This window comes from Gasterosteus aculeatus, chromosome 20 (genome assembly GCF_964276395.1).
Source record: "Gasterosteus aculeatus chromosome 20, fGasAcu3.hap1.1, whole genome shotgun sequence".
Taxonomy (NCBI): Eukaryota; Metazoa; Chordata; class Actinopteri; order Perciformes; family Gasterosteidae; genus Gasterosteus; species Gasterosteus aculeatus.
Genome location: NC_135707.1, coordinates 6,104,862 through 6,129,463, shown reverse-complemented (window position 1 = coordinate 6,129,463; position 24,602 = coordinate 6,104,862). Strand labels below are relative to the sequence as shown.

At 44.1% G+C, this 24,602-nt stretch overlaps 3 protein-coding genes across 5 annotated transcripts; 2 read left to right on the top strand and 1 right to left on the bottom strand.

Moving 5' to 3' along the window:
• Positions 1–194: 194 nt before the first annotated feature.
• Positions 195–6,322, bottom strand: LOC120810615 (sialic acid-binding Ig-like lectin 14). Of its 2 annotated transcripts, XM_078094735.1 has the most exons (9): positions 6,208–6,322; positions 4,606–4,678; positions 4,007–4,354; positions 3,571–3,876; positions 3,282–3,371; positions 2,181–2,495; positions 1,903–1,981; positions 1,175–1,277; positions 195–1,088 (listed from the first exon to the last, which is right to left on the bottom strand). In XM_078094735.1, exons 2-9 carry the CDS (start codon positions 4,649–4,651, stop codon positions 720–722), a joined length of 1,656 nt encoding a protein of 551 aa, XP_077950861.1. In that variant the 5' UTR covers positions 4,652–4,678; positions 6,208–6,322; the 3' UTR covers positions 195–719. The 2 variants fall into 2 exon arrangements, with proteins under 2 accessions (XP_077950861.1, XP_040021256.2); XM_040165322.2 differs by lacking the exon at positions 3,282–3,371.
• Positions 6,323–8,408: 2,086 nt separating this feature from the next.
• LOC120810923 (sialic acid-binding Ig-like lectin 5) lies at positions 8,409–12,050 on the top strand. 2 transcript variants are annotated; one of them, XM_040165935.2, is made up of 8 exons: positions 8,409–8,512; positions 9,154–9,552; positions 9,901–10,212; positions 10,295–10,558; positions 10,805–11,074; positions 11,225–11,327; positions 11,416–11,581; positions 11,681–12,050. In XM_040165935.2, the coding sequence occupies exons 1-8, from the start codon at positions 8,470–8,472 to the stop codon at positions 11,834–11,836; spliced, it is 1,713 nt and encodes a 570-aa protein (XP_040021869.2). In that variant the 5' UTR covers positions 8,409–8,469; the 3' UTR covers positions 11,837–12,050. The 2 variants fall into 2 exon arrangements, with proteins under 2 accessions (XP_040021869.2, XP_040021870.2); XM_040165936.2 differs by having other exon boundaries at positions 8,429–8,512; positions 9,157–9,552.
• A 785-nt stretch (positions 12,051–12,835) lies between these two features.
• On the top strand, positions 12,836–24,164 carry xrcc1 (X-ray repair complementing defective repair in Chinese hamster cells 1). The gene is made up of 17 exons (XM_040165934.2): positions 12,836–13,333; positions 13,429–13,521; positions 14,150–14,257; positions 14,362–14,520; positions 15,005–15,082; positions 15,487–15,610; positions 15,829–15,944; positions 16,631–16,793; positions 16,877–17,099; positions 17,915–18,031; positions 20,600–20,681; positions 20,768–20,858; positions 21,946–21,994; positions 22,379–22,503; positions 22,703–22,793; positions 22,865–22,940; positions 23,291–24,164. The coding sequence occupies exons 1-17, from the start codon at positions 13,283–13,285 to the stop codon at positions 23,396–23,398; spliced, it is 1,854 nt and encodes a 617-aa protein (XP_040021868.2). The 5' UTR covers positions 12,836–13,282; the 3' UTR covers positions 23,399–24,164.
• The last annotated feature ends 438 nt before the right edge of the window (positions 24,165–24,602 follow it).

The window sequence follows — 24,602 nt, the reverse complement described above, 5'->3', positions numbered from 1 at the left end:
ATGTGTGGGAGGATGAAATAAACGTATTTATAAAAGTATTTTCACACAGTCCCACATGCTTCTTGGTTAAAGCTATTTTTTACATCACACATCTTTTATCCAAATATTCAGTCGTTTGGCCTCAATGAAACAAAATGTTTATATTTCCAACTTGGTGAAGTTGTTTTTTGCAAATGATAAAGACACAACAAAAACCTATAATTAGCCTTTATTGATTAAGCAATATGCACAGTTATTATAAGACATTGACATATTTAAGTTTTATACTGAAGTCTCACTGATTAGAAGGATTAGTTGTTGTTTACAATCTACAAACTGCAATAATTAAGCAATAAGGTACTAGAGGCTGTACTGTACCGTGTACTGTACTGTTGCATTTGGTCAAAGTGCGTTGACGTAACTTACACAAATACAGTTTGCCTAAAATTGACTTTGGATTAATTTGGTAGCTGAAAGTGTTGAATTGTTAGACGGGATCCAGTTTTCTCTTTTTCATTGTTTTTTCTGTTGTAAAACATTGTAATGGTTCTGTTGTTTAAAAATAACAGAACCCAATACAATGGCTTGATGAAGGAAGGTGTCAAGTATGTAAAACAACATATTTGACATACTTGAGAACACGTAAGGGACAAAACACTGACGATACAACGCGAACGTGATTCATAATCCTTACCAAAGATCCATGGAAGAAAACATTTCGATGGATAATAATTGACTCTCTACAAATTAACCTGGGCATATTCAGTGTTGATCGTCTTCGTGGCAACATTCCTCATCCCAATCTTGTCATACAAACTCCCCAATTCCGACGCGTTGACCACGTGACCTCTGGCCGCGCCTCCCTCCATGCGCCTCTCCTCCTCCAGGTAGGAGCAAGGAGACGGACTCCGGCCCCCGGAGCGCTCCCCCTCCTTTATCTGGCTCTTGCTCTTGAAAGTGACGCTCGAGTAGAGCACGTCGCTGCCGTCCTCATCCGGCTTCTCCTCTGGGCTTCTACGGGCAACCTGCTGATCTCCTACACGAGTATTTGGCATATTTGGCGTCAGGTTGGTGTTGGCATAGATAGCCTCCTCCGCTGTTACAGATAGCTGTAATATACATTTGTTGTTAAACTGTCAGTACCACAGATATTATGTTTGATTATTGTCATCTGAAATAGAGAAACAGTTCGTACCTCAATGAGCTTTTCACCTGCGAGGCCTTGGCTCGCCACAGCGGAGCTGGTGTCACCGGTGTACTGACTCTCTCCAGAGTTAAGGCCCCTGGTCCTGTGAGCTCTAGAAAATAGGGCATTTTTGATATGAAAACATTTTTTACAATTTTTACATTAGATATGGACCTGCTTGTTAATTAGTTGACAGAATGGAAGTACTGAACAGGTTGTATTAGGAGAAAATGTAGCACTGGCCACATACAGCTGCTGATTATCATCTATGAACACTCAGATCTTCAGAAACATGAGACCTTGATAGACATGTGGTAACTTCAGTATTTAAAAGACTAAACCACTCTTGATAATCATAGTTATCATTTATTTAGTGCAACGTGACAGGACATCAGCGGGTTATCCTTCTTCTATCTAGTATCTAACAACTACTATGCCTAATGACCGTGAAGGTCAACTAACCCTCTTGTGGTGTGGAGTGGTAATGCAGGTAAATATCACAACATAAATATCAGGATACCACAGACAACAACCTGTTAAAACAGACAATTTGCATCAGTAAAGAGAAATATGCTTATGCATCCTCAACATCCTAATTTAAAATACTTTATAATTAATTATATTCTGAATACAAAGAAACCTTAAGTGTTGCACATTTATTGACTGGAGTCACTGGCTGGAGAGACAGTAAACAGTCAACACAAATACTAAAGCTGAATTAACAAACAGCCACTGACCCGATAGCAAACAGGAGAGCGCACATCAGCGCTGCCGTAAGAGCAACAACCGTGACGATGAATGTCAGCGTAAATCGACCTGTACAATCGGTTTGAGAGAAAACCGAAGAGCACGAAGGTTAAACAGACGCATTAAAATAACATCTTCCATGATAACATTTGGATTCTCATGAAGATTCATTCATGTGCTGTTCTGGGGGAGGAGGGGTATAAAAAAAGGTCAGTTATAAAATGCTATGTTCTGAGGAATCACATCATGTATGATGACAAAGACAGACCTGGACTTCCCGCGGTGGTTTGAGGCTCTGAGCTGCCGACGCAAAACCGCTGAGTAGCAGATCCCCGAGAGTTCACGCTGCGGCAGAGCAGCGAGGAAAGACCCGCCTCCTGCTGTCTATTCACCGTGATGATGCTCCGCGTGGTCGTGTCATTTAGACGCGCGCTGCTTACTGAAAGCTCCTCGGAGTGATTGACAGGTGACCCGTTCAGATACCAGCGTACAGTGGGAGGAGGATTTCCCAGAGTCCAGCAGGAGCAGTTGAGCTGGTCTCCAGCTGTGATGCAGTCGGATGAGAGCAGGATCTGTGCTGCATCTGTGATGAATATAAGATACGGTCAAGACTTAAGTAGTAGTAAAGTAAAGTCAAGGAAGGATTGGTTTTGTTAATATAAGTCAATATGTTTTGCTGTAACATTTGAAGGAATTGGATGTAAAAAACGGACTATAATTGAACTGTCATCCAATTTTTTCTAAATGTCTTTTTATTTTTAAAGCAATAGTTGGCGAGAAGGTGGTTTGATCTTAAAATGTGACATGTTTGTGTTTTTTGTTTAGTGTCTAAATTTTACAAATGAAAAAGCTCAGCTCTGATTTAAAAAAAAAAAGTTTGACTTTCTGACTTTCTCAATTACTTTTACAATAAATCAGTAAATTGTTTAGTAAAATGGGGGATCACTAAAAAATCAGAATTTGCGAAAGATTGAGGAGGCGTCACCAAATAACACTCAATTTAAAACAATATAAAAGAGACCAAAGCATCGCGTCCTTTAATCTGAGACCAAGGAACATTTCTACCCCCAATAGCATTAATACCTTTTAAAAATAGTTTACAACTATTATTCTTTCACATTACTAATATATTAATAAACTACATTTGTATCAAGTCAAGAATGTTAAGCGATGAGATCATTTTAATTAAAATATTGTGATGTCACGAGAGGCTGGGTCTGGGAAGGGAGGTACGTTCACCAAAGATGGCTGTAACTGCTATTGCTCCATCTGCCGGTGGAGTTAGGAACCCCACTCCGAGCATCCCCCTCACACCTGAAACCCATCAGGGTATGACGACCTGAAGGCCTTTATAGGGTGGGGGACACACCATTGAGGGAAAAGAGAGAGACGAGCTGCAGGTTGGGCCCGATGCAGAAGACCAGGACCAATGCAGGAGGATTCCTGGAGACCGGAGGGACTGAGAAGATGAGGCATTATTTAAGTTTTACTGGCGAAGATTGACCGAAGCTTAAGTTACACGTTTTTGAACGTGAACCTTTGTTTACATTTTGAACCTGGTGTCCTCACACTACTTGAACCACCCCGGTGAGAGCGGCCCTGCCTCTCACGACATCACAATATCTATGAAAACAATTAATGAGGATGAATGAACTCACATGAAACATCAGCTGTTAAAGTAGCAGCTGACTCAGCGCTTCCATCCTGTTTGTGGTAGGAGGCCTCACAGGAGATTGTCTCTCCATGATGCTTGTGAGAGGCAGTGAAGGTCACAACAGAGGTCAGGACTTTGGTTCTGTCCTTATTCTCCTGCAGTGTCTCCACAATGTCCCCCAGGCCTTTGGTCCATGTCACAGTTGGAGGATGAGACAGACATGGAGCTGGAGCAGAGCACCTCAAACTCACTGAGGCTCCCTCCTCCACCTTCAGAGCTGACGGAGTCAGAGTCGGTCTGGGAGGAACATCTGGTGAGAAGGTCCATTTGAACGTCACTAAAGCGTCACTTCTACATTTTGTTCACTATTTGCCAAATTAAATGAATGCAAAACAAGTTAAACAAATCTCTAATGAGTGAAATGTTAATAAACACATTACCTGTGACTGAAATTGTAATTGTTTGTTTAAAACTATATTTTAGTTTGTTGTCACATTCCAACCTGAAGCCATATTCATTGCTGCCAGCAGGCTGAATGTTGTTCAGGGTTGTGGTGCAGGTTTTTTTTGTCAAGTCTCCTGTCAGTTCTCCATTATTTAAACGTGTTTGTGGATCTTTGCTGTCAAACACAAGAGTGTCATCGTTGAACCATTGTGCTCTACATGTGTCATCTAGGTTTGATTCATGTTTATCTTCTATCTCAAAGGAGCAGGGGATGGTCACACAGGATCCTCTAAGAACCTCTATAGTCTGCAGCACAAATGCCTTAAACCTTTTACTCTGAGCACCTGAAACACAAGAAACAAATCAGGAATAAGAACAGTTGAATAATAGTTTACAGTTTTTACTTTCGTTACCTCGCTCAAATTCTTAGACTATTTAAAATAAAGTCACTACTTTGTTCGCACAATGTTTTTGTGTCTCAACAAAAAAATATTCAGGCATCAGATTACATTTTTGAGAAAAAGGCAGCAGAACACTTTCATAATCCAACATTTTTAATACTCAATGATCCAGATGTGAATGCAGAGCAGCTCACCTTGCAGCAGAGAACCAATGAGAAGGAGAGTCAGAGCTGCAGCCATCTTTGTGAGTCAGGAGAGGCAGAAACTCTGGAGATTACACATGAAACAAGCCACATGTTTAGAGCATTTAGAGGTTATTAAAGGTGTTTAAGTAGGGTTTATTCATGAGGCTCTAATGAATAAAACAGTTGCAGAGGTTTTGTCGGAGAAATTCTTTGCTGAGTCTATTTATTTATGATATTATCAATATGAAGGTTCATAAAAAGTGTTTCTGGGCTTCTGAATCACTGAAACATTAATATTTCAGTTGTTTTATAGATAGATATTTTTGAAACCTGGTGATGAAGGTATTCAATAAAACTGAAACGATTTAGTAGTTATATTTATTGTGTGAGAAAAACAAATAATGGTTTATGTTGTTTCGTAATATTCAGTCCGTCACTGAAACCACACGCTGCTTTTTCAACTCGCCATGGAAGGTGAAATGATGAAATGAATGATGAACAACAAGCCACATGTTCACTGCATTTCACCCTTAAGTAATCATTCCAGAGTAGGGTGCATTAAAAAAGCTACCATTGAATGCAGCATTTGCTGGGGTTATTCATGTCTATAATTCCTTTAGATTTTTTTAATAAGGGTCAGAATAAGCGATAATTCAGAGCCTTTGGATTTTGATATAAATAAAGAATAATTTCTTTCCATTTTCAGCCATAGTTGCAAATTGCATAAACAAGTTCAATGCAGTTCCCCGAAGGAAATTATCAAGTGTAACAAAATACACCTAAAGCCTTTGGATAAAATATCAATTTATGAACAAAAATAATATTTCAGGGGACCTTTACATTCTACTCTGAATAAATGTGTTTCGCTGTGAGAAGTCGCAGGTGTTTTGTGCTGTTTATGGATTCCTGCTGTTGAACACAAGTTTAATTGTAGCACTTAAATTGTACTTATAATGGCATTTATAAATGAATCCCATCGCACCTTCCAGCAGGCTGGAAATTAGAAGGAATTGCAGAGGCAAATATCACGTGACCTTTTGTTGCTAAATATCTTTTTTTCTCCATTATGATTACACAGATTGATGAAAATAAAGGGAATAAGTGATTTATTTCCATACTTTAAAAGCTATGATTTGTAAAAACCCAATTAGAACAATTACAACGTGGTACTTTAGAAAATGAGGATTGCAGATTTGACCTTTTTTAAGGTAAAGAGTGTTTTTTGTTTGGGAAACAGTGAAGAAACGCTAAATTACAAAACAAACATTTCACAACATGGTAATGACAATCATCAAAAAGAAAAAGGGAAGTTAGATGTCTAAAACATGTAGTGACAAAAAATTGTATTTACTCATTTTTTGTTTAAATATAGATTTTTAATTTACTAGTAAGCAGCTTCAAACAATATTAAGAAAACCATGATTGAATTCCCTTCTAAAATGGAATTTTCTCTAAGCCATCCTCCCTGCATCTTTTATTCTCTTTTAAAAATAAGCAATTTTATGATGTTTGAATTAACGCAGAGCAAACCAAACTTACACCTATCAAAAATCCTGCTATTTCGATCTCATGCTTTGACTGTTACGTATTATTGAAGTTATGAGCACTTACGTTTTTACCGGACCTGCTTCACAGACAGATGTCCGCGGTGAAGTCGAGTCCTCTAGAAGTGATGTGGATTTTGTAGAGTTTGTATGTATTTTCAAAAGGAGGAAGTTGCACTACTGTAAGATGTTGGCTGGTTCCAACTTTGAGCAACTTATGTGATGAGGTCAAAAGGTCTCCCAACAGTAGTGTTCTTTGGTTATGAGGACAACACAGAGTTCAAAAGTCTTCATTTTATTGCTGATGAAGAGAAAAAGAGAAAATTAGGGTAATCTTTAACATTCCATTTAGTTGACCTCTGTTGGTTTCTTCTTTTTATTGATTCATTCATTCACCTCCTCATTGTTTGACACATTTCAAATTCAACCTTTCTCTTTCCTTAAAAATATATGTTTTTATTTTTATCCAACCTATTATGTAAAAAAACATTTTGAAATGGGTTTGCACGATTGATAAAGATACTTCTATAAAGATAAACATACTTCTGTTACACATGCAGTTAAACTGACTTTTCCTTCAAATCAGTCTACGGTAAAAGATTGCAACCAGTATTATTCACACTTGCTTTAACTTTTCAACCCCACCTTTCTATTGAAATTCAAACAGACTTATACCAGATTATTAAAGCAACCTCACCTTCAGCTTTCGCGGGTGCGAGTGGCTTGCTGATGTCCCTGCAGTGTCTCTCCACCCAGACTTGCAGAAACTTTAGGGCAGCTCTCCTCAGCCGCGCACGCCATCTGCAGAGCCATGGCCACGGCGTTGGAAGGCGTCCTCTCCGGCAGGGACAGGTAGTCGGCAGAGGACAGCACCTCGGCATCACGCAGCCAACGCAGCAAGGGCGCCGGGTGGTCAACAGTCCACTTCAGCAGCACGTCCCTCTGGGACCCCAACAACTGCTGAGCCGAGTCCACGTCTCAAACACACTTTAAGTATGAAAAGTAGATTTCAGACAAGAAATCTCTGCAAATACTCATACATACATGCTTACCTTAGAGAATCATTTTATTTATAGCTCATGCTCACGATCCCTCTCGTGTGGTTTTACCATTACAGGCGGGAGTGTTTGCATGAGAGCTTCTGTGCTCCTTCTCAAGGTGCAAGGAGGCGGAGTGTGACGACTTGCCGGAGGCGGCAATACAGCCTTCCAAAGGATCCATGGTTGAATCAGGAATCAGGAATCAGGAAACATTTATTAGCCAAAATATGTCAAACATACAAGGAATTTGTCTTGGCGGTTAGTGCGCGACAGTAGACAGACAAGACCACAGTACACAAGTAATAAAATAAAATAAAGTGAAAGTGTTCTGATTAGTCGCTCCTGTCTGATCTCCCAGAAATGTGCCAATCCCCCTTTCGAGTGACTTGGAGGTGGCACACGAGGTGGAGAAAATGATCAAACTGCATGTATTTTTACTACATGGTGGGAATCTGAATTGTGGGGGAAAAAACACTGACTAAGGCTTAATATTATATATATATATATAAATAATTTATAATATTTTTGAACATGCATGGATCAGCATTCTAAACAGTCTCTTGCTAAAGTACAAAAAGTTCTACAAGACATTTCTGTCTCTTCTTGAAGGTTATTCTTTTGTTTTAGTTTAGTTTATTTAATTTTAATTTAATAATTTAATATTTTTTTATCTTATTATGTTGTATATAATATGTATATAATGTGTATCTTTTAATTCTATTTTCTTCTTTCTTCCTCTTATCCAACTGCAATGACTGTAATGTACTTATTGAGAAGTGAACAGCGATAAATAAGTGTAAGACAGACAAGTTCATCGTTAACCATTTCTTTTGGACTTGCAATGGAACTTGTATGGCTTTCCCTCCTATCACACCGTCAGTATAAAAGGAAACAGAAAAGAAGGCGCTTAGTTGGAGACTTTGAGTCACTCTCAAAGCGTGAGCGTGACTCAGCCGCCGTCATGTGCCGTCGCCACTGACACTTGCTGAGGTCTTTCTTTCCGAACTGTTCTTACATCCACCATGAGCATGTGAAGCGGTCAGATTTAGCTATAGCATTTTAATACATTTATAAAATACTGTTTAGGTAAACATGGAAACATTATTTTACATTTTAAAAATAATTATTTCACTGTTTTTCACCAATCACCACGTCAAAGGAGGTGAGTGGAGGCATCCGAATGAAGCCATAGTACAAGCAGCACATGACGCAACACTCACCCAACTTCCCCTCTTCGCTCCCTCGTCCGTCCTCTCCTCTGTCTGTGCTGATAGAGCTGGGCTGCAGTCATGCATGTGGACACTGTCTTTTTAGTGTGGCCTCTGATATTTGGTAAGTAATTTAAACCTGCAACATGTATCCTCTTATTTTTTAGATGTCTTCCGATTTATATAAAGATATTGTTCGTTACTTATGTGTTCTGAAATCATGCCCTGTTATTATCATAAGTATTAATGAAAACGATGTATGTCTCCTGCAGAAAATGGAATCACTGCATTAGATTCACAGATGGGGATACTTGAATTTTCTTTTTGTGTTAATTTTATTATTTTCCTGAAGTTGATGGAAAAACTTTTGCAAACGTTTCCCAAAATAATGAAGATAATATTTTTATTAAAGAATGAACTACATGGTAGACTTCCTAGAGCCAGACGTGCAGTTACCCTCTTCCCTTTTCTAATTATAGATCTGTTGCAAAACAATTCGGGGTCATTTTATGCATTAGCACTGCAGGAGAAGACAGCATAACCTCGCGTTAGCTCAAATGTATCATTTGTGCTGAGCTTTCCAAGAGATATCATGGAAATTAATTCAGCGAGACCTGTGAGAGCTTTGTAGCTTCCAGCGCACATGTTTTAATCAGCCATGCACTCTTTGGTGGCCAAGTTAACAAACCAGCGGTCTCTGATGATATACAGCATGGTGACTTTAGATCCTGCGTATTGATCATTCCAGTCCTTTCTCCACCACAGCAGCACGCTTGTGGAGGACGGTCCACGCCGTCTCTCCTGTGCCCTCAGTCCCCGACCGCGTCCAAGCCCTGGTGGGCTCCTGCGTGGTGATTCCCTGCTCGTTCCCTGCCCCAGCCCCCCTCAGGGGGAGGACGGAGAGGGTGGACGTCCGGTTGAGGTTCCGAGGCGGTGGGCCCTTTTTCCCTCTCCGCAGCACCGCCTTCAACAGCGAGGACAGAGATCAAGTGAGCCGGGACTTCCAAGGCCGGGCGTCCCTCTTTGGGAGAATCCAGGATGGAGACTGCTCGGTGAAGGTGGAGAAGATCAGCCGGGACGACTCGCGGGTGTTTGAGATCACTCTGAAGAAAGGGGATGACTTACTCTGGGGGAGGCCAAAGCGCTTCAATCTGGACGTTTTGGGTGAGTGGTGGACTCACTGTGGTGCCTTCTGGTCCTCCCAGTGGTTCTTTTGGATATCAGATACAAGCCAGAACTAGGATGGATGATGTAAATGCTGTATTTAGATGCTTAATTACACACACTGGACGACACATGACTAACTGTGTGTGTCAGTGGATATTTTGTTCCCTTCAGGTGAAGTCACAGCAATAAATATGTTTAAAAATACAAATGGATTAGATGGATTAGGCGGAAATACCAATCGTATTTTAGTACCTTAAATACACATTTACACAGTCCCTGCATCTACATTCATTCTGAGCAAAAAGAGTGAAAAAGTGAATAACGGAGATTTCCCCCCGCTGTCAGACACCCCCGAGGCTCCCGTCATCAGCGGCGTGTCGTCGGCCACGGAGGGCCAGCTGGTCAGCCTGAACTGCTCCGTCAGCTACCACTGCCCCCCGAGACCCCCTGTCCTGCAGTGGAGCTGGGAGAGAGGAGCCCAGCCGAACAGCACCGAGCCCGGGGAGGCGCAGACCCTCCACCCCGAGCCCCACAGGCCCATGCTGCTGGCCCCTCTGTCCTTCACCGTGTCCCACCAGGTGAAACCCAGGCTCAGGTGTGAAGTCCGCTTCCCGGGAGCAAAAGCCGTGTCCGTTTCCAGGGAGCTGCATGTGACATGTGAGCAGCTGTGACAAGGACATTTGATTTTTCTTTGCTGGGTTTAATTTCTTTCAACTTCTTCTTTTCTCGTGTTCTGTAGTTTCACCGAAAGACGTGGTGGTCCAAGTCCAGTCCTTGGTGGTGAGGGAGGGGGGGAGCGCCTTGTTGGTCTGCTCCTGTAAAGCTGACCCCCCGGTGACAGAGTACCGCTGGTCCTACAGCCAACGCGGCCGCACCGTGCACGTCCACCAGCGCACGCACACGGTCCGGCTGTTCAACGTGACCCGGGACATGAGGGTCCGCTGCACTGCCCAGAACGCGATCGGTCGGGCAGAGTCTCGGCCCACTCCGCTGAACGTACAATGTAATCCTTTCTCCGTTAGGCCCGCCTGCCATGGCCGTACGTTTGGTCTATTCGAACGCACGGACCAACGTGCACGAAAACCAAGCTGACAATGAATCATCATCCTTTTGTTGTCCTTCTGTTTTGTCCTTTTGTTTGTTTCACCTCTGACTGGTCGGGTGTGGTCAGACTTGCACCTGTACAGTATCACATTATTATGCATTTTCCAGGTTGTCTTTTAAGGGCAATATTTTGACATTTGCACAGACAAACCGGCCATCCTGCGGCTCTCCGCCTGCGTGCTGGAAGATCTGGAAGTGCTTTGTCGCTGCTCAGTCGACTCCAACCCCGAACCGGCGGTGACCTGGAGCGTGAACGGCACCGTTCCCCCTCTGGGCTACAACGTGTCGGTGACGTCTGAGCCCGACGCGCTGACCGCCACTCTGAGAGGCCGCATGGACCGACCTCAGGCCGTGGTCTGCTTCGCGCTCAACGCGCTGGGGAACGACTCCCTGGTGTTGCTCCGGGGAGGAGGAGGTGAGTTCAAAGCCCGGCTTCCCCGTGCTGACACAACGACAGCGGCTCTGACTCTGACAAAGTGATGGTTCCGACACATGGCGGGGAGGGGAAATAGTGTTGTATCGTTCTTTCACGTCATCCATCGCTGCTCTCTTTGTCCAATAACAGAGATGTTCCCATTGTTGTGGTCGGTGATACCCGCCGTGTCCATTTGCCTGGTCGTATTCCTTCTGTCGCTTCTTTTCTACTGCGGCCGAAGGAGGGCGGTAAAGTACGTGAGACACACCGGCCATTCAAAGGCTGACATGCGTTGGTCACACTTGCTCTTTGGGTCTAAGCGCTTGTTGTGCTCCTCTCAGACATGGCCTGAGCAGACGTCCAGCCGTGTACCCTGAGGGAATGGGGATTTATCAGGACCAGATGCCGCTCTACATTAACTGCACAGAAGTGACTCATATCTACACCAACGGCAGCTACCAACTCGTATACCAGAACTGTACACCTATCTTTGTCCACAACAAGCAGGTAGGTGCCATGGCATTCGCATACATCTCTAAATATCCTAAATTTGTAATGTCTTCTTTGTAATTCTGGATTAGCAACATCTGCTCATTTCTTCCCCAGATCCGTCCAATAGGCAGGAGAGGTGGGGAAAGGAGGAGAGCAGGAGAGGACGGAGGATTAGACAGACGAGTGGGGTTGGGAGTGGGAGGCACGAGGGAGGTGCAGAGTACCTCTGGGGCTGAAGCAGAGACCGCAATCTACCTGGAAATCCTCTGAGCTCACTGTGGAGAAGACCCACGATTCAATGGATACATTAAACTCCCGTTTGACGTCAGATTAATGCTCACTGATGGTAATATTTCGCACATCCCTTGTGTGATCTACTGGTGGTCTTTCCCTTTCCTAGTCTCCATATTGAACAATGTATGCCTCTTTGAATGTTTGCCTGCCTACGTGCTTTTTTTAAATAAAATCTGTTCTTTCAACTTTCTTTATTGTAGAGCGTAATTACAATAATAATAATAATATTTTGTTGGGTCACGGTGATTTTTGACCTTTGACCTCTAAATTCCGAAGCCGTTCTCGTTTGTGCGCGTGTTTGTACCAAATCTACAGAGACTGAGTCGTGAGCTCACAGTGACCTTTGCACCTGGAGTCACCCCCCCCGACGTAGGGATGATGATGTGCCATATCTGGTGTAGAGATCTCTACTTTTGCATTGTTCATTCTGTACATCTGAACATCCATCGTACTCTGTCCATTCCAGGAAAGGAATCCTCATATTTTACTCTTCCTGAGGTGCCTTTTTTCTTCCGATTAAAGGATTTTACTGATTTTTCTGGAGTTTTTCCTGGGCAGATGTAAGGGTCAAATTTCAGAGGATGTTGCAGATTGTAAAGCGCTGTAAATCAAATTTTAATCTGTAGTTTGGGACTGTACAAAATAAATGTAAAATCAAAGCTTCATATGTTAATGCTGCATTCTCTCTACTGACCACCGGGGGGAGACTCCTCTGGGTAAATGGAAGCCCATAAGGAAATGACTACAGCCTTGATTTATGTTCTCAGTAAATGTTTTCTTCAATACAGCATGGTGTTCATTTAGTAAATTATATAATAATATGTAAAAATCTATATATTTAATGAGAAGGCGTGTCCAAACGTTTGACTGGTTCTGTATGTATGTTTTTACATATATAACATACATGGGTGCTATACGCACTCTGAGCCGTTGGTGGCGATAGAACTGTGACTCCGCTGCAATTAAACTGCAGAAGAAGAACGCAAAGCTTTCTCATTGGCTGGAAACGAGAATACGCGTCATAGCACCACACGGGCTTTTGGTGGGAATATGAGTTCGCTTCCATTCACATTTGACTTAACAATAAAAGCATTAATGTATGTCTTGTTGTATTAAACGTAAAGACAAAATAAGTGGCTGTGCTTCGTACACGTAATAATTGAGCGGGTCAACAGCTGTTGAGGTGCGTTAAAATCCTCAAGCCATTCAGGGAAAGTTCACTCTGCCTATTGTTTGCTAGCATGCTAACACGTTAGCCGACGTGGTAGTAGAGTCAATCCACGTTAGTTTTGTACGCTACCTTTACAGCCACTAAAGAACACTCTATGTGTAATTAGTTGCCGACGACATCGGTCAGTGTCACTACAAGCTGTCGATTCAGCCAGATAGTTAATCTGTAACCTGCTCAGGAGCAACAACAACATGCCAGAAATCCGACTCAAACACGTCGTGTCTTGCAGCACCGAGGACACTGTAAGTTCTCTTCTCCCTGGCATCTTGATAGCAAGCTTTGTAGATGCATAATGTGAGCTTCAACTCCACTCACTTCTTGTCGTAATGCACAACAGACACACAAAGCGGACAACCTGCTGAGCTCTGACACCTACAGAAAGTGGAAAGCAGCGAGACCCGGCGAGAAGCAGATATCGGTCATCCTGCAGGTAATCTGAGGTCTTTTCATCCCGATCAAACGCTGGCGCTTCAATCTATATTACTGGGGGCCAAAGACTTCTCTGTATGCATCCAATCCCCCGCACGTTTTTTGTCATGCTGTGAAGTCGAGTGTGTAAAGTGTGAGCACATTTGCAAGAATACAACACGTTGAAAATGTTGACTTCAGCCTCCACTCCTCCTTTGTTGACGTATTTCAGTCCTTTTGAAGATACTGCATGTCCTTCAAGTTAAAACCTTCTGCAACTTGCGATGAACATTCACCTATGAATCCATTTATTTCGTTTTTCTTAACTACAGAATCTCTCCAAACGGTTGTCTTCATCATTATTTCAAGTATTAGTAGGAATTAGCCTGTTTATTGAATCTTATTAAAAATGCTGCAACTACAAAGCTTTTAACTAGGTCTGAGTTCTCCTCCTGCCTGAAGGATCAATGGTTCAGTTACACACTTTATGCTAAAAGTAAATTGAAGTACGTGTAGTTCGATCTTTAAGGATCAGTGGGTCTATTCGCACATATGGATGGGTGTATTTCCTTGGCATGATCATGTTATTAAGCTTCTTTTGTTTACTCATAGCCGCGTTGTCAACTTGTCGTGCTTCGCTCTTCTCACAGCTGGAGAAGGAGGAGCAGGTGCACAGCATCGATATTGGAAATGAAGGGTCGGCGTTCATCGAGGTGCTGGTGGGGAATTCTTCAGCCGTCAGAGACCAGGACTATGAGGTACGTTCTTGCAAACCACGGTCAACGTATTTCACCTCCTGACTATTGTAATTTCCCTGCTGCTGTGTTTTGATGTTTTTCACTTTGATGCCGCCGTGGTCCAGGTTCTGTTGGTCACATCTTCCTTCATGTCCCCCACGGAGAGCCGCAACGGCACCAACATGAACCGAGTGCGTTTCTTCGGGCCGACGCAGCTGCAGAAGAGTCCCGCACAGGAAAAGTGGGACCGAGTGAAAATCGTGTGTAGCCAGCCGTACAGCAAGGTGAGGGCCCACCATTGGAATTACAGATACAGGACAAACTAGAGTCCAAAATGCAACCATTCAGTTGTACTCTCACAGCCTAAGAACCAAAATAAAGCTTACTTCCTTGACAAGAGAGGTAATCAGAGCCCATGTGTGTCTTTGAGGTTACGTCAGCTACGTGGAATCGTCTTTCCAACTTCCCCGTTTGAACTGAAGGGGGAGTAACAGACTTTAAATGTAGACTTTTATTAGGTGAAAGGGGGACGTTGCAGGGAATCTAAAAACTAGCTTCTCTTCAATAGTGAGTTTGTCTTACTGTGACCCTTTTTGTGGTATTTTGAAAGAATAGTATCAAAGTTAGTTTAGTTTAAAATAATAATACATTTATTTTGTTCAAAGGTGGATGTCATCCCAAGCATTCACCCTATTCCTCTGCTAATGCGCATGTATTCATTGTTTTTTGTGCGATTATGACAGATGAATGTGTGTGTGTCCTCTGCAGAACATCGCCTATGGACTGGCCTTTGTGAAGTTCCATTCACCGCCTGACAAAAACGATCCTCCTGCGACAGCCTCCCCGGTGAGTCCTGCTCCCAAAACGCCACGTTTTTTGCCCGAAACCATGATGATAATATACAATTACAGTTTTTAGTACTTACACAAAAACAATGCTTTTCCACAACATTATAATTAACTTGCATAACGTTATCATGAGGCAAAAGCTTTGCTTCTATGATGATGAATCATTGCTGGATATAAAACACATGTAAACCAGATTATCTGACCACACATTGATGACATGTCTCGATCCCCAGTCCTTTTTAAATAAGGTTTTTGGTAATTAACTACTAATTACAAGGAGAATCCTTCGTTATGCAAATAACAGTTGTTCATTTGTGATTAGAGATCAAAGGGAAAATTGACCCAAATGAGTCCCTCCGCCTTCTCATTGGTATAAATGTTCTCCTTCTCCCGTCCTGACAGAAACTCACTAAGTTGGGGCAGTTCAGGGTGAAGGAGGAGTCTCCCTCCGTCAGTCCCAGCCTTCAGCCGGGAAGTCTCTTCTTCAGTCGCGACACTGCGACCAAGTCCAGTACTCCACTCAAAGGTAAATCCATCCATTCAAACTTAACCACTGCTGAAGACCAATAAAACACTTTGATGGCCTTGTAACTATAAATTGCTATAATAGTACGAAAGAAAGAGAGCACTGCTTTGGTTCATTTAACGCTATTTGAGTGTGAGAGGAGGCGAGAGGGACGGTTTCAAAGGCATTCCTTGTTGTCGAGCTACTTTGTTCCCTCAGCAGCACCTTTCTGCCTTCAGTGTCTCCTCAGAGCGAGAGGTTGAGCTACGCTGCTGCCGCGCTGCAGGCGGGGGCCGGGTACCACTCCTCGGCGCAAGGTCCCTCCTCCAGTTCCTCCAGCTCCGCCTCGCCTCAGGTACTGAACAACATCCTCGTCTCTCTGTCAACGACTGAGTCGACTTAAAACGGTTTGGTTTTCTTCACACTGGCGTCCCAGTTTCTGACGAGAGATTTGTCTTTTTAAATAATAGTCTGTAACTTTAGGATGAAGGAAAATTCTGAAATATTAATCAGCTTAGCATTTTGGCCTTCAATAAGAAGTAAGGTTTCAGAAACCCAAGGAGGTGTAAAAAAAAAAAAAAAAGTATTTCCACATTACAGTGTAAAAATCGACTCTGTTCTTGATTTTTACAGAAGATGTCTTGCCTAATGTGTTTTTCAAAAGCCTTTTCTTATTTGGTCAAATCCAATTTATAGAGCAAAATAGTGTTCTTTGAAATTGCCCGGTTTGGATATAAATGCATCAGTATAATTGTGCCTAAGCCCACTCACTCCTGCCAAATCAGCTCCAATGTCACTCTGACCTTGGAACAGGGAAAAAAAAAACAGAAAGACCTAGAGCTGCACAAACGTTGTATATGCATCGGTAAGTAGCATAAAAGATACTCCAGTAATTACACTTCTGTCTACAATTTTCTAGCGTTATTAATTTCCCATAAAAAAACGGGATGTTCAAATCTGTTGGATCGTTGTTTTTGCATTCTGAAGGGACTTTTAGTGTCAGATTGCTCACCGCGTCCCGTACTCCTTGTTTCCCCGTAGCCACCAACAAAAAGGAAATTTGAGTTTGGCAAAGAGCGGCAGTCCCCCTCCGGCCTCCCGCCCTCGAAGAAAACGAGCCCGGCCGGCTCGCCCGAGGTCAAAGCCGTGACCTCCAAACCCAAGCCGAGCCCGGCCGGCACGCCGAGCCCCGGCGCCCCCAAAGGTGACACACCCACGCCCGGATCTCATCAGGCGGACCGCTCTTCCACCTCCTTTTTTAAAAACTTTTGCGCATCCTCTCTGCAGCTTCGCCGGCGTCGAAGTCTGCCGACAAGAAGCGGGAGAGCCGACCCAAACCCGAACCCCAGAAAGCCGGCGGGCCGCAGGTCCCGCTCAAGCGGATAATGGAGGGGGTGGTGTTTGTCCTCAGCGGCTTCCAGAACCCTTTCCGGGGGGAGCTGAGGGAAAAGGCTCTGGAAATGGGGGGTAAATATCGACCCGACTGGACCCCCGACGCCACGCACCTCATGTGAGTATCCGGCAGGAGGGAGCTGGATGTCCTCGCTTCCCCGTCTCCGAATCCACGAGTCACTCTTTCCCCTGCGGCCAGCGCTTAGTGTTGCAACACATTGCACCACGGCGTTTACACAGAGACTCCACGGGCCTCTTTTGTTGTCCTTACTAATAGTTCAAAGAACATTTCAGCTTGTTTGAAGTACCTGCAGCAGTGCCGTACGCTGGCATCTCAAAGACGGCGTAATTCACCGTCTCTGCCAGTTCTCGGATGAAAGTATAACACAAAATGAGGTTTCTGCATTGCCAAGACATCAAATAAAGTTGTTGCTGCAGGCAACTCAAAAAGTTGAAGTCTTAAGAAGGACTGAGCCTCCTGGGAGGCGAACAAAAGACAAAAATGAGGAGCTATGGCAACAGTGCACGCTGTGAAACTGTGATATTGGCAAGTGGTAAGAAATGTAATGAAATGAGATTCATTCATGAGATTTTTGACATGTTTCTTTGCAGAATGTCTGAGGAAACATGTCATTGCCGGATGTGGATACACAATCAAATGTTCTTTATTGACATTATTTATTCAGACGTTCAACATTGATGGTCTCTTAATAGCTCCAGAGATGTTCTCTCGGGAGGTTTTTATCTGCAGTAGATTATTTATCATTACACAGATTGCCTGGTGAAAAGCCCTGTTAGCGCTCTGTCTTTCATTTTGATTGCTCCTTGATCTCTGCTGTCAAAGCAGAGTATTACCCTGTCAGATTCTCTCCATTGCCGTAACTGTGTGTGTGTCTGTCTGTGTGTGTGTGTGTGTTGGCCCACTAACTGCAGCTGTGCCTTCGCTAACACCCCCAAGTACAGCCAGGTGAAGTCCGCGGGGGGCATCATCGTACGGAAGGAATGGGTGATGGACTGCCACAAGAGGAAACAGAAGCTCCCCTGCAAACGGTAAGAGGGAGGATTTTATGTGTTAATTCATTTTATAAAAGGAGTGAAAGCGCACTGAAGCCTGTATCAGAGACCGCCGAACAGCTGGAACAGCTGGTTGGGATTCCGTTTTTTGTCGCTTAGCCACGTGTGTGTGTGTGTGTGTGTACACAACCACATGGTGACAATCTGTGCACAGCACTCCCGCTGGTTGAGGCGCCCAAACCGTCCCTGCAGCGACGGCCGCTCGCTAGGAGCGGTGCGACCTTGAGCAGCTGATGCTGATGCCTGCTGATGCTGATACTGATGCCTGCTGCGAGCGCGGATCCCAGCAGGCCGCGTCCAGCAGCTCGCTAATTAGGGGCCTGGTTTACACGGGGAGCTGCAGCAGCTCATGAGTCGGCACTGAATAATGTAGAGCAGAGTACTCGTCTCGCGCTGGTCTGGATGTGTCGGAGGAGTTGCACTGTGTGCAACCACGTGCCGAGTTGCAGCTTTTGTCCGTCTCGGTTGATTGAACGCGTTCGTGTTGTGTGCTGCTGATTGGACGAAAAAAACGGACTGTTTAGTTTTTCTATTTGTCATTTCATAGAGAAAACAAATGAAATAAGTAATTGACGGATGAATCGCTGACAAACTCGTGGTCCCTCGCCTCTTAGTCAATTCGTGATGGCGTTAAACATCCCTCCCGCCTAGCACCCCCTCCCGCACTCTCGTTGCTGGAATAATCCATTCCCCTGCCCAGCAGCGCTATTGTGCAGTGCGTGTGTGGAGTGTGCAGCTTTGATGATGTGTCTTTTATTTAAAGGCTGCATCTGCTATGGGTGATTAAAGGGACCACTTACTTTGATGAAGACGAGTGGCCAAACAAATACGCGCACTCTCAAACTGTCGAGTGAGTGAGTGAGTGAGTGAGTGAGTGTGTGTGTGTGTGTGTGTGTGTGTGTGTGTGTGTGTGTGTAAAAATATATATATATATGTGTATATATATTTATATTAAAGGAAACTATTGAATCAGCCAAGAACCCCATGGATCCGTCTCCACAGTTCTTATCCAGTCAGTAAGAATCCAGATACAAAGAAAGAAGAGCAGGAGGCACTCGAGCAGCTTTACAACATCCCGTGACAATAGGGCTGAATAATTAAACCCATTTCTCATTAAAACTCAGGCTCTGTTGCAACAATTGGGGAAAAATAGTTTCCCCTGTGCGAGCCACTATATCAGCCTGATCACTAAATCAAGGTGATTCTAAACCTAATTGCCCAGAAAAGAAACAAGTAGAAGCGTCGGGCTGCAACTAACGAGGCTTTTCCGTTATCGATCGGTGTGGCGCCTTCACGTGTCTTCTTTAAACAATAATATATCCAATTTACAGCAGTTTGAAACAAAGAATGTTTGACACCTTTTCCACAAGCGAGATAGAAAAAGAACCGGTGCCTGAACCGCCGCTCCCACAGTGTCCCTTTTCATTTTCCAATTCCCCTCGAGTGTTCTGAAGCGAGTCTCAGTGGGTCAGTCAGATGTCAGCTGCGTGGGCAGATATAATTCCCCTCCTGCGGTAGAGTTTGGACTCTCTGCTCTCAACACTTGGGAAGTGATGGGGGGGGGGGGGGGGTGCGTTTGGTGAAGGGGTGTTCCTAGAAATGTCACATCCTCATTGAACCTCTCTCTCTCTCTCTCTCATTGTGGAACATTTGGCGTTCTCTTTCTCCCGACGCTCTCTTAACCTTTTTTTGACGATCTTTACAGACGCCTTCATCGTCTGCTCACAGCAGACTCTCTTCATCCTTCAGGGATTTTATCTTCTGCGACTACTTGATCTCTTAATTACCTGCTGCGGGGGTCGGGGTTACGCTGTGCTTTTACTTCTTGTTATTGGTCTCTTCCACCAAACATTTGAATTACATTTTGATAGAAAGGGCCGCCGTGGGCAACGCAACAAGGGATATGTTCTTGGTTCTTGACCTAATAAATGTGTCCATTGCAAATAAAAACGCAGGCACGTGATTCCATGATTATCTGCCTCCAAAAAAACAACCAAGCCCTTTTAGAATGTCTTCATCACATCTCCAGTGGTGATCTACTTAACAATATATGCAAATGCAAAACCGATTAGTGCTGATGAAATCTGTCTCCGAACAGAAAGCATTTATCGCAGGCCCTGAATTTACTCAAAACATTTTCAATGTCTTTATCCGCTGCCACGTTATTACATATACGTTTGTGTGTAAGACATAAAAGAAATGCAGGTGTGCTACCGAGTAATTTCTACACACGTTCGATATCGCTTCCAATTCGAACCCGGTGTCATATTCAGCCGTCTTTTACTAATTTTGAAATGCAAAAATATACATATTTGCATTACTTTGCATATGAATGTTAACGTGGGGCGCAGAAGTCACAACGTGGGTTCGGGTCGGCCAGGAGGGAAGTGCGGTAGATTAGAGTAGTAACCCTAGAAAGTATTTAGAATACAGACGTTGGTGGTAATATTCCCTTTGAACCTTTTGGTTCCACTGTCGCGTCCTGTCGCCTGCGGCTTTCGATCATCCTGACGCTCTTTGTCTGCCTCGCTCTTTGTCTTCAAGGTATCTGATGGACGGAGCCGAGTCGAGCTCCGAGAGCGAGATGGAAGTGGACGAGCAGAGTGACGAGGAAGTCAAAGCAAAGGTGGATTGTTTTTTTTCTTTTTACTTTTAAGTGAGCCTATTCGAGTTGATCTAAAGAGTAATCTTTCTTTATCCATGTCCTTGCAGACTCCACAGAGACAGGTGACCCCCAAGAAGGCCCCGGAGAGGAAGACCGAGGAGGACGAGTACGCCGGCTCCACAGACGTGGAGGAAACAGGTTTGAGTCCAAAGTATTTTAAAAGAAACGTTCACTGAAAAAAGCTTATTTGAATGAATCCACACTTCTCTTCAGTCCCTTTGCGTATTGCAGAAACTATTCGGATAAAAAGGGGAAGCCAGATAGCGGAGACGTGTCTCTGTGACTTGCAAAGACCTTTTCATTGATTTGTAGCTGAATTGAATCTGCAGAGGCGGACAGATGGGAGTAAGGACAGGGGAGGAAGGTCTATTGTGAAGCTGAAGTGGAGGAAAACGAAAAATGACAGGCAGGATCAAAGAGGGCACTTAGAGGCTGGATGAAGTTTGAGAATAAATTAACTAAAAAGAACAAACTCACAACTCTAGTTGTTTCCTTTAGATCCACCAGGAAGTTCAGATTGGCTTCATCTCAAACTGAATGTTCTAACATTCCTTCTTTTGTTTGATTTAATTCCCCTTTCATTTGCATTTGGAAATCTTTGTCTGTGTATATATAAAAAATGTGTTATATTTTTCTAAAGTTGTTTCGCTTTAGGCCATAAAAACGTAACGGGTGATGGATGGGTGATGGGGGGGCGGCGACATGCAATCTCTGTGAAGGGACTTGTGCATGATTCTCATTTCTATGTTAATGCGAAGCCACAAGTAAAGTGCCGGTGAGCATCAGTGAGGCTACGAACACATAGCGGACAGACGGTGTTTTAATTAGAGCCGCCCCCCCCCCAATCCCCCTTCCCAGCAGGACGTCGGCTCTTTATCTGCTAATGAGTGTGGGTCACAGATATGTGGATTCATCCGGCATTTTCACTCTGAAAATTATTCAGTTGTAATATCAGCGATATTGAGCTGCTTCAGAAACATTGCAGAGAACAGATAAAGCGCATTTAATGATTTTTCCTGATTTGTAGTAGTAACTTGATTTAAGATTACGGCCAGCTTTTGGTATTTTAAGACACAAGGCCACGTGTTTGGCAGCGAGCCGGCATCGTCAACAACAAGCATCCTAAACTGCCCACACGCGTCCTTTCTTGCAAGGCCTTTTTATTTTTGCCCGCCAGTTTTTTTTTTTTTTTACCACATTGACCAATAACTGTGTTCTGTCACAGGAGCCGGCGATGACGAGTCGGCCGTGGACACGGAGGACGAGCTGCAGAGGTAAACGAGACGAATCGCTTCATTCCCCATAATATATTCATGAATCACTTTGTTCCTCCTCTGCTCTCTTGTTGCCAAGCTACTAAAAAGTAGATTACAGGCTGCCGCCTCCGCGGGGTTTTTAGGCTCGGGGCGGCTCAGGGGTCATAGCGGGCAGCCAGATCCTGTCTGTGTCTCGGAGGGTCCCGGACCCCCGGCTTGCACCCTAGAGGCCAGCCGGCCGGCACCGCGGCCTCCATCGGCCTCCCAAAGAGGCTCTGACCGATATTAGAAGAAACGCTCCGACGAGACATCAAAAGACAGCGAGGTCACTTCTTCTTCTCCTGTGGTGGGCAAACATTGAGTGATGGACGTGGCGTGTCCCTTCTGTCCCCCCTGCGGCAGGGTGGAGAATAAGAGCAGGCAGAAGAAAGCAGCCGAGGGGAAGCAGGAGGACCCGTACGGAGGGTCGACGGATGAAAACACCGACGCGGAGGCCGAGGAGGATCATCCCATCCCCGAGCTACCAGGTCCGCCTCCCCCTTTGTCCTTGTCTCTTTTGTCTGGAGACGTCCTCCCTTACCTGTCGGACCCCGACAGGAAGTAATAGGATGGCCTCCTGCCTCTCGGGAGCTTCACACAGTGTTGCCGTGTTTTCTTTCCTGTTTCCAATCTGTGATTACTCCCTTTTGTCTGCTCAGCACTTCCACTCTGTCACTTTCATTCCAGACTTCCTGAGCGGAAAGCACTTTTTCCTCTACGGTAAATTCCCCAACAACGAGCGGCGCCTGCTGCTGCGATACATCGTTGCCTTTAACGGGTGAGGAAGCACGTGCATCATCTCTGGTTGGTGCACAGGCGTCTGGGTTCTAGTCTTTGTCTTTTCTGCAGGCTGATTGAGGACTACATGACAGAGAAGGTGCAGTTCGTGGTGACCAGCGAAGGGTGGCACGACTCCTTCGAAGACGTCAGTTGAGTCTTTGCTTCTTTTTCTGTGTGGCGACAAAGTGGAAAATCTCTTTTTAGAAAGCCACAAAGGGGGAGAGTGGGTGAATTGTTAGGAAACCTAGGTAGCTGCTTTGCGAGGTATAATCATTTCGGGTTTTTGGCTTTCAAAAAAAATGTTTCTAATTTTCTTTTCAAGGTGAAAATATTCATATTCTTTCTACTGTGAAATTGTGGATCAGATCAGATATAAAACAAGATAATCCTTTGTAGTTCCACAAAGACTTTCTAAGCTTTCCTATCATTGCAACGAGATAACTTCATGGCCTCTCTGCCCTGACTCCACCCCCCCCCCCTCCCCCCCTCCCTCAGGCGCTGATGGAGAACGGCAATCTGAACTTCGTTAAGCCAGCATGGATTTACTCAATCAACGAACGACAAAAGATTCTGCCGTATCAACCCTACTCGGTGGTCCCCTGAACTAAAGGCCGTCCGCGCACACCAAGACCAATGGGCAACGCCGCGGAGACGCTGATTTTCTTTTTTCAGACCCTCCGCTTCACTCTCATAAAAAGCAATAAAATGTTCTTTAATGCCTTTCGGCGGACTTTAAAACCGGCCATTTGTAAAATGTTTTCAGTGCTCAGGGCTTTTTCAACCCACGGGGGAAACGTCTTTTTTAAACAGCGCCTGCTGCGTTAAATGTTAGCACACGGTTAGCATTAATTATTATTGTTAGCGCTAGTGATGAAGCCCTCACTCTGGTTTCCTGTGCTGCGTCCGCTGCTGTCGCTCACCTTGGCTTCCTCAAGGCTGCGTCCGCATCGCCAGGCGCCGACTGCCGTGAGCAGGCAGACCATTAGGAGACCAGCTCAACGTCAGGGGGGAAAAGGGCCATTTTCATTTTTACAGGCCACCAAATGCAGAAATCGGGACAATTGAATCCGATTGAAAATGAATGAATTCTGTTTTTCTTATTTTACTTTTTTATTATATGTCACTAGTTGGGAAAGCAATGGCTTTCCATGAGCCTGAGTTTGTTGTTTGTTTGGTTTTTATTCATGTTTGATTAATTAATAATAAAAGAAATGGCTGAACACATGTCAGCGGTTTTTATGTTCTGGCCCCTGAAGACGCTTCATTCATCTTAAACGTCTTTTTGTTCTTGTGCAACTTAATTATTTTGTCTGAAACAGAAAAAAACCCTAACTTTTTCAATTAAAGGTTGTCAATTTTATTCATCAAACTGTGTCGTCCTCTTCATCCTCTTCCTCGTTTACAGCGACGAAAGGGGCACTCTCTTCCCTTTCATTCCAGCTCCCATCTCCTTTCTCTATTTTACTTCTCTAGTCAGGCGCCACCGGGTCTTCTGCTCTTCAGTCAAGGGGGATTAGAAAACTGGGAGGAGAGATGGAAAGGGTTGGAATGAGGGCCCGTTGGCCCCAAGGAGAGATGCGTGTGCGTGTGTGTGTGTGTGTGTGTGTGTGTGTGTGTACACAAACCACAGCACACACACACGTATGTAGCATGTCAATTATAAATAACTTGTCCATATAAGAAACAATATAGTTTAATGACATCGCCAACATAAACAAATTTAAAAGATGTTTTATTTTTAAAGACAATAATGCCAAATTGTTAAGGTGGGGATGAGCATATAAAATAGGCCTAACAACGCTTAACG

Coding starts and splice junctions, on each gene's coding strand:
- xrcc1 (XM_040165934.2), top strand. CDS start 13,283: ATGCCAGAAATCCGACTCAAACACGTCGTGTCTTGCAGCACCGAGGAC. Junction 20,682..20,767: donor ACGAGGAAGTCAAAGCAAAG/GTGGATTGTTTT, acceptor ATGTCCTTGCAG/ACTCCACAGAGACAGGTGAC. Junction 22,504..22,702: donor TCCCATCCCCGAGCTACCAG/GTCCGCCTCCCC, acceptor CTTTCATTCCAG/ACTTCCTGAGCGGAAAGCAC.
- LOC120810923 (XM_040165935.2), top strand. CDS start 8,470: ATGCATGTGGACACTGTCTTTTTAGTGTGGCCTCTGATATTTG. Junction 8,513..9,153: donor AGTGTGGCCTCTGATATTTG/GTAAGTAATTTA, acceptor TCTCCACCACAG/CAGCACGCTTGTGGAGGACG. Junction 10,559..10,804: donor CACTCCGCTGAACGTACAAT/GTAATCCTTTCT, acceptor ACATTTGCACAG/ACAAACCGGCCATCCTGCGG.
- LOC120810615 (XM_078094735.1), bottom strand. CDS start 4,651: ATGGCTGCAGCTCTGACTCTCCTTCTCATTGGTTCTCTGCTGCAAG. Junction 3,877..4,006: donor AATTACAATTTCAGTCACAG/GTAATGTGTTTA, acceptor CCTTCTCACCAG/ATGTTCCTCCCAGACCGACT. Junction 3,372..3,570: donor TTTAACAGCTGATGTTTCAT/GTGAGTTCATTC, acceptor TCATCTTCTCAG/TCCCTCCGGTCTCCAGGAAT.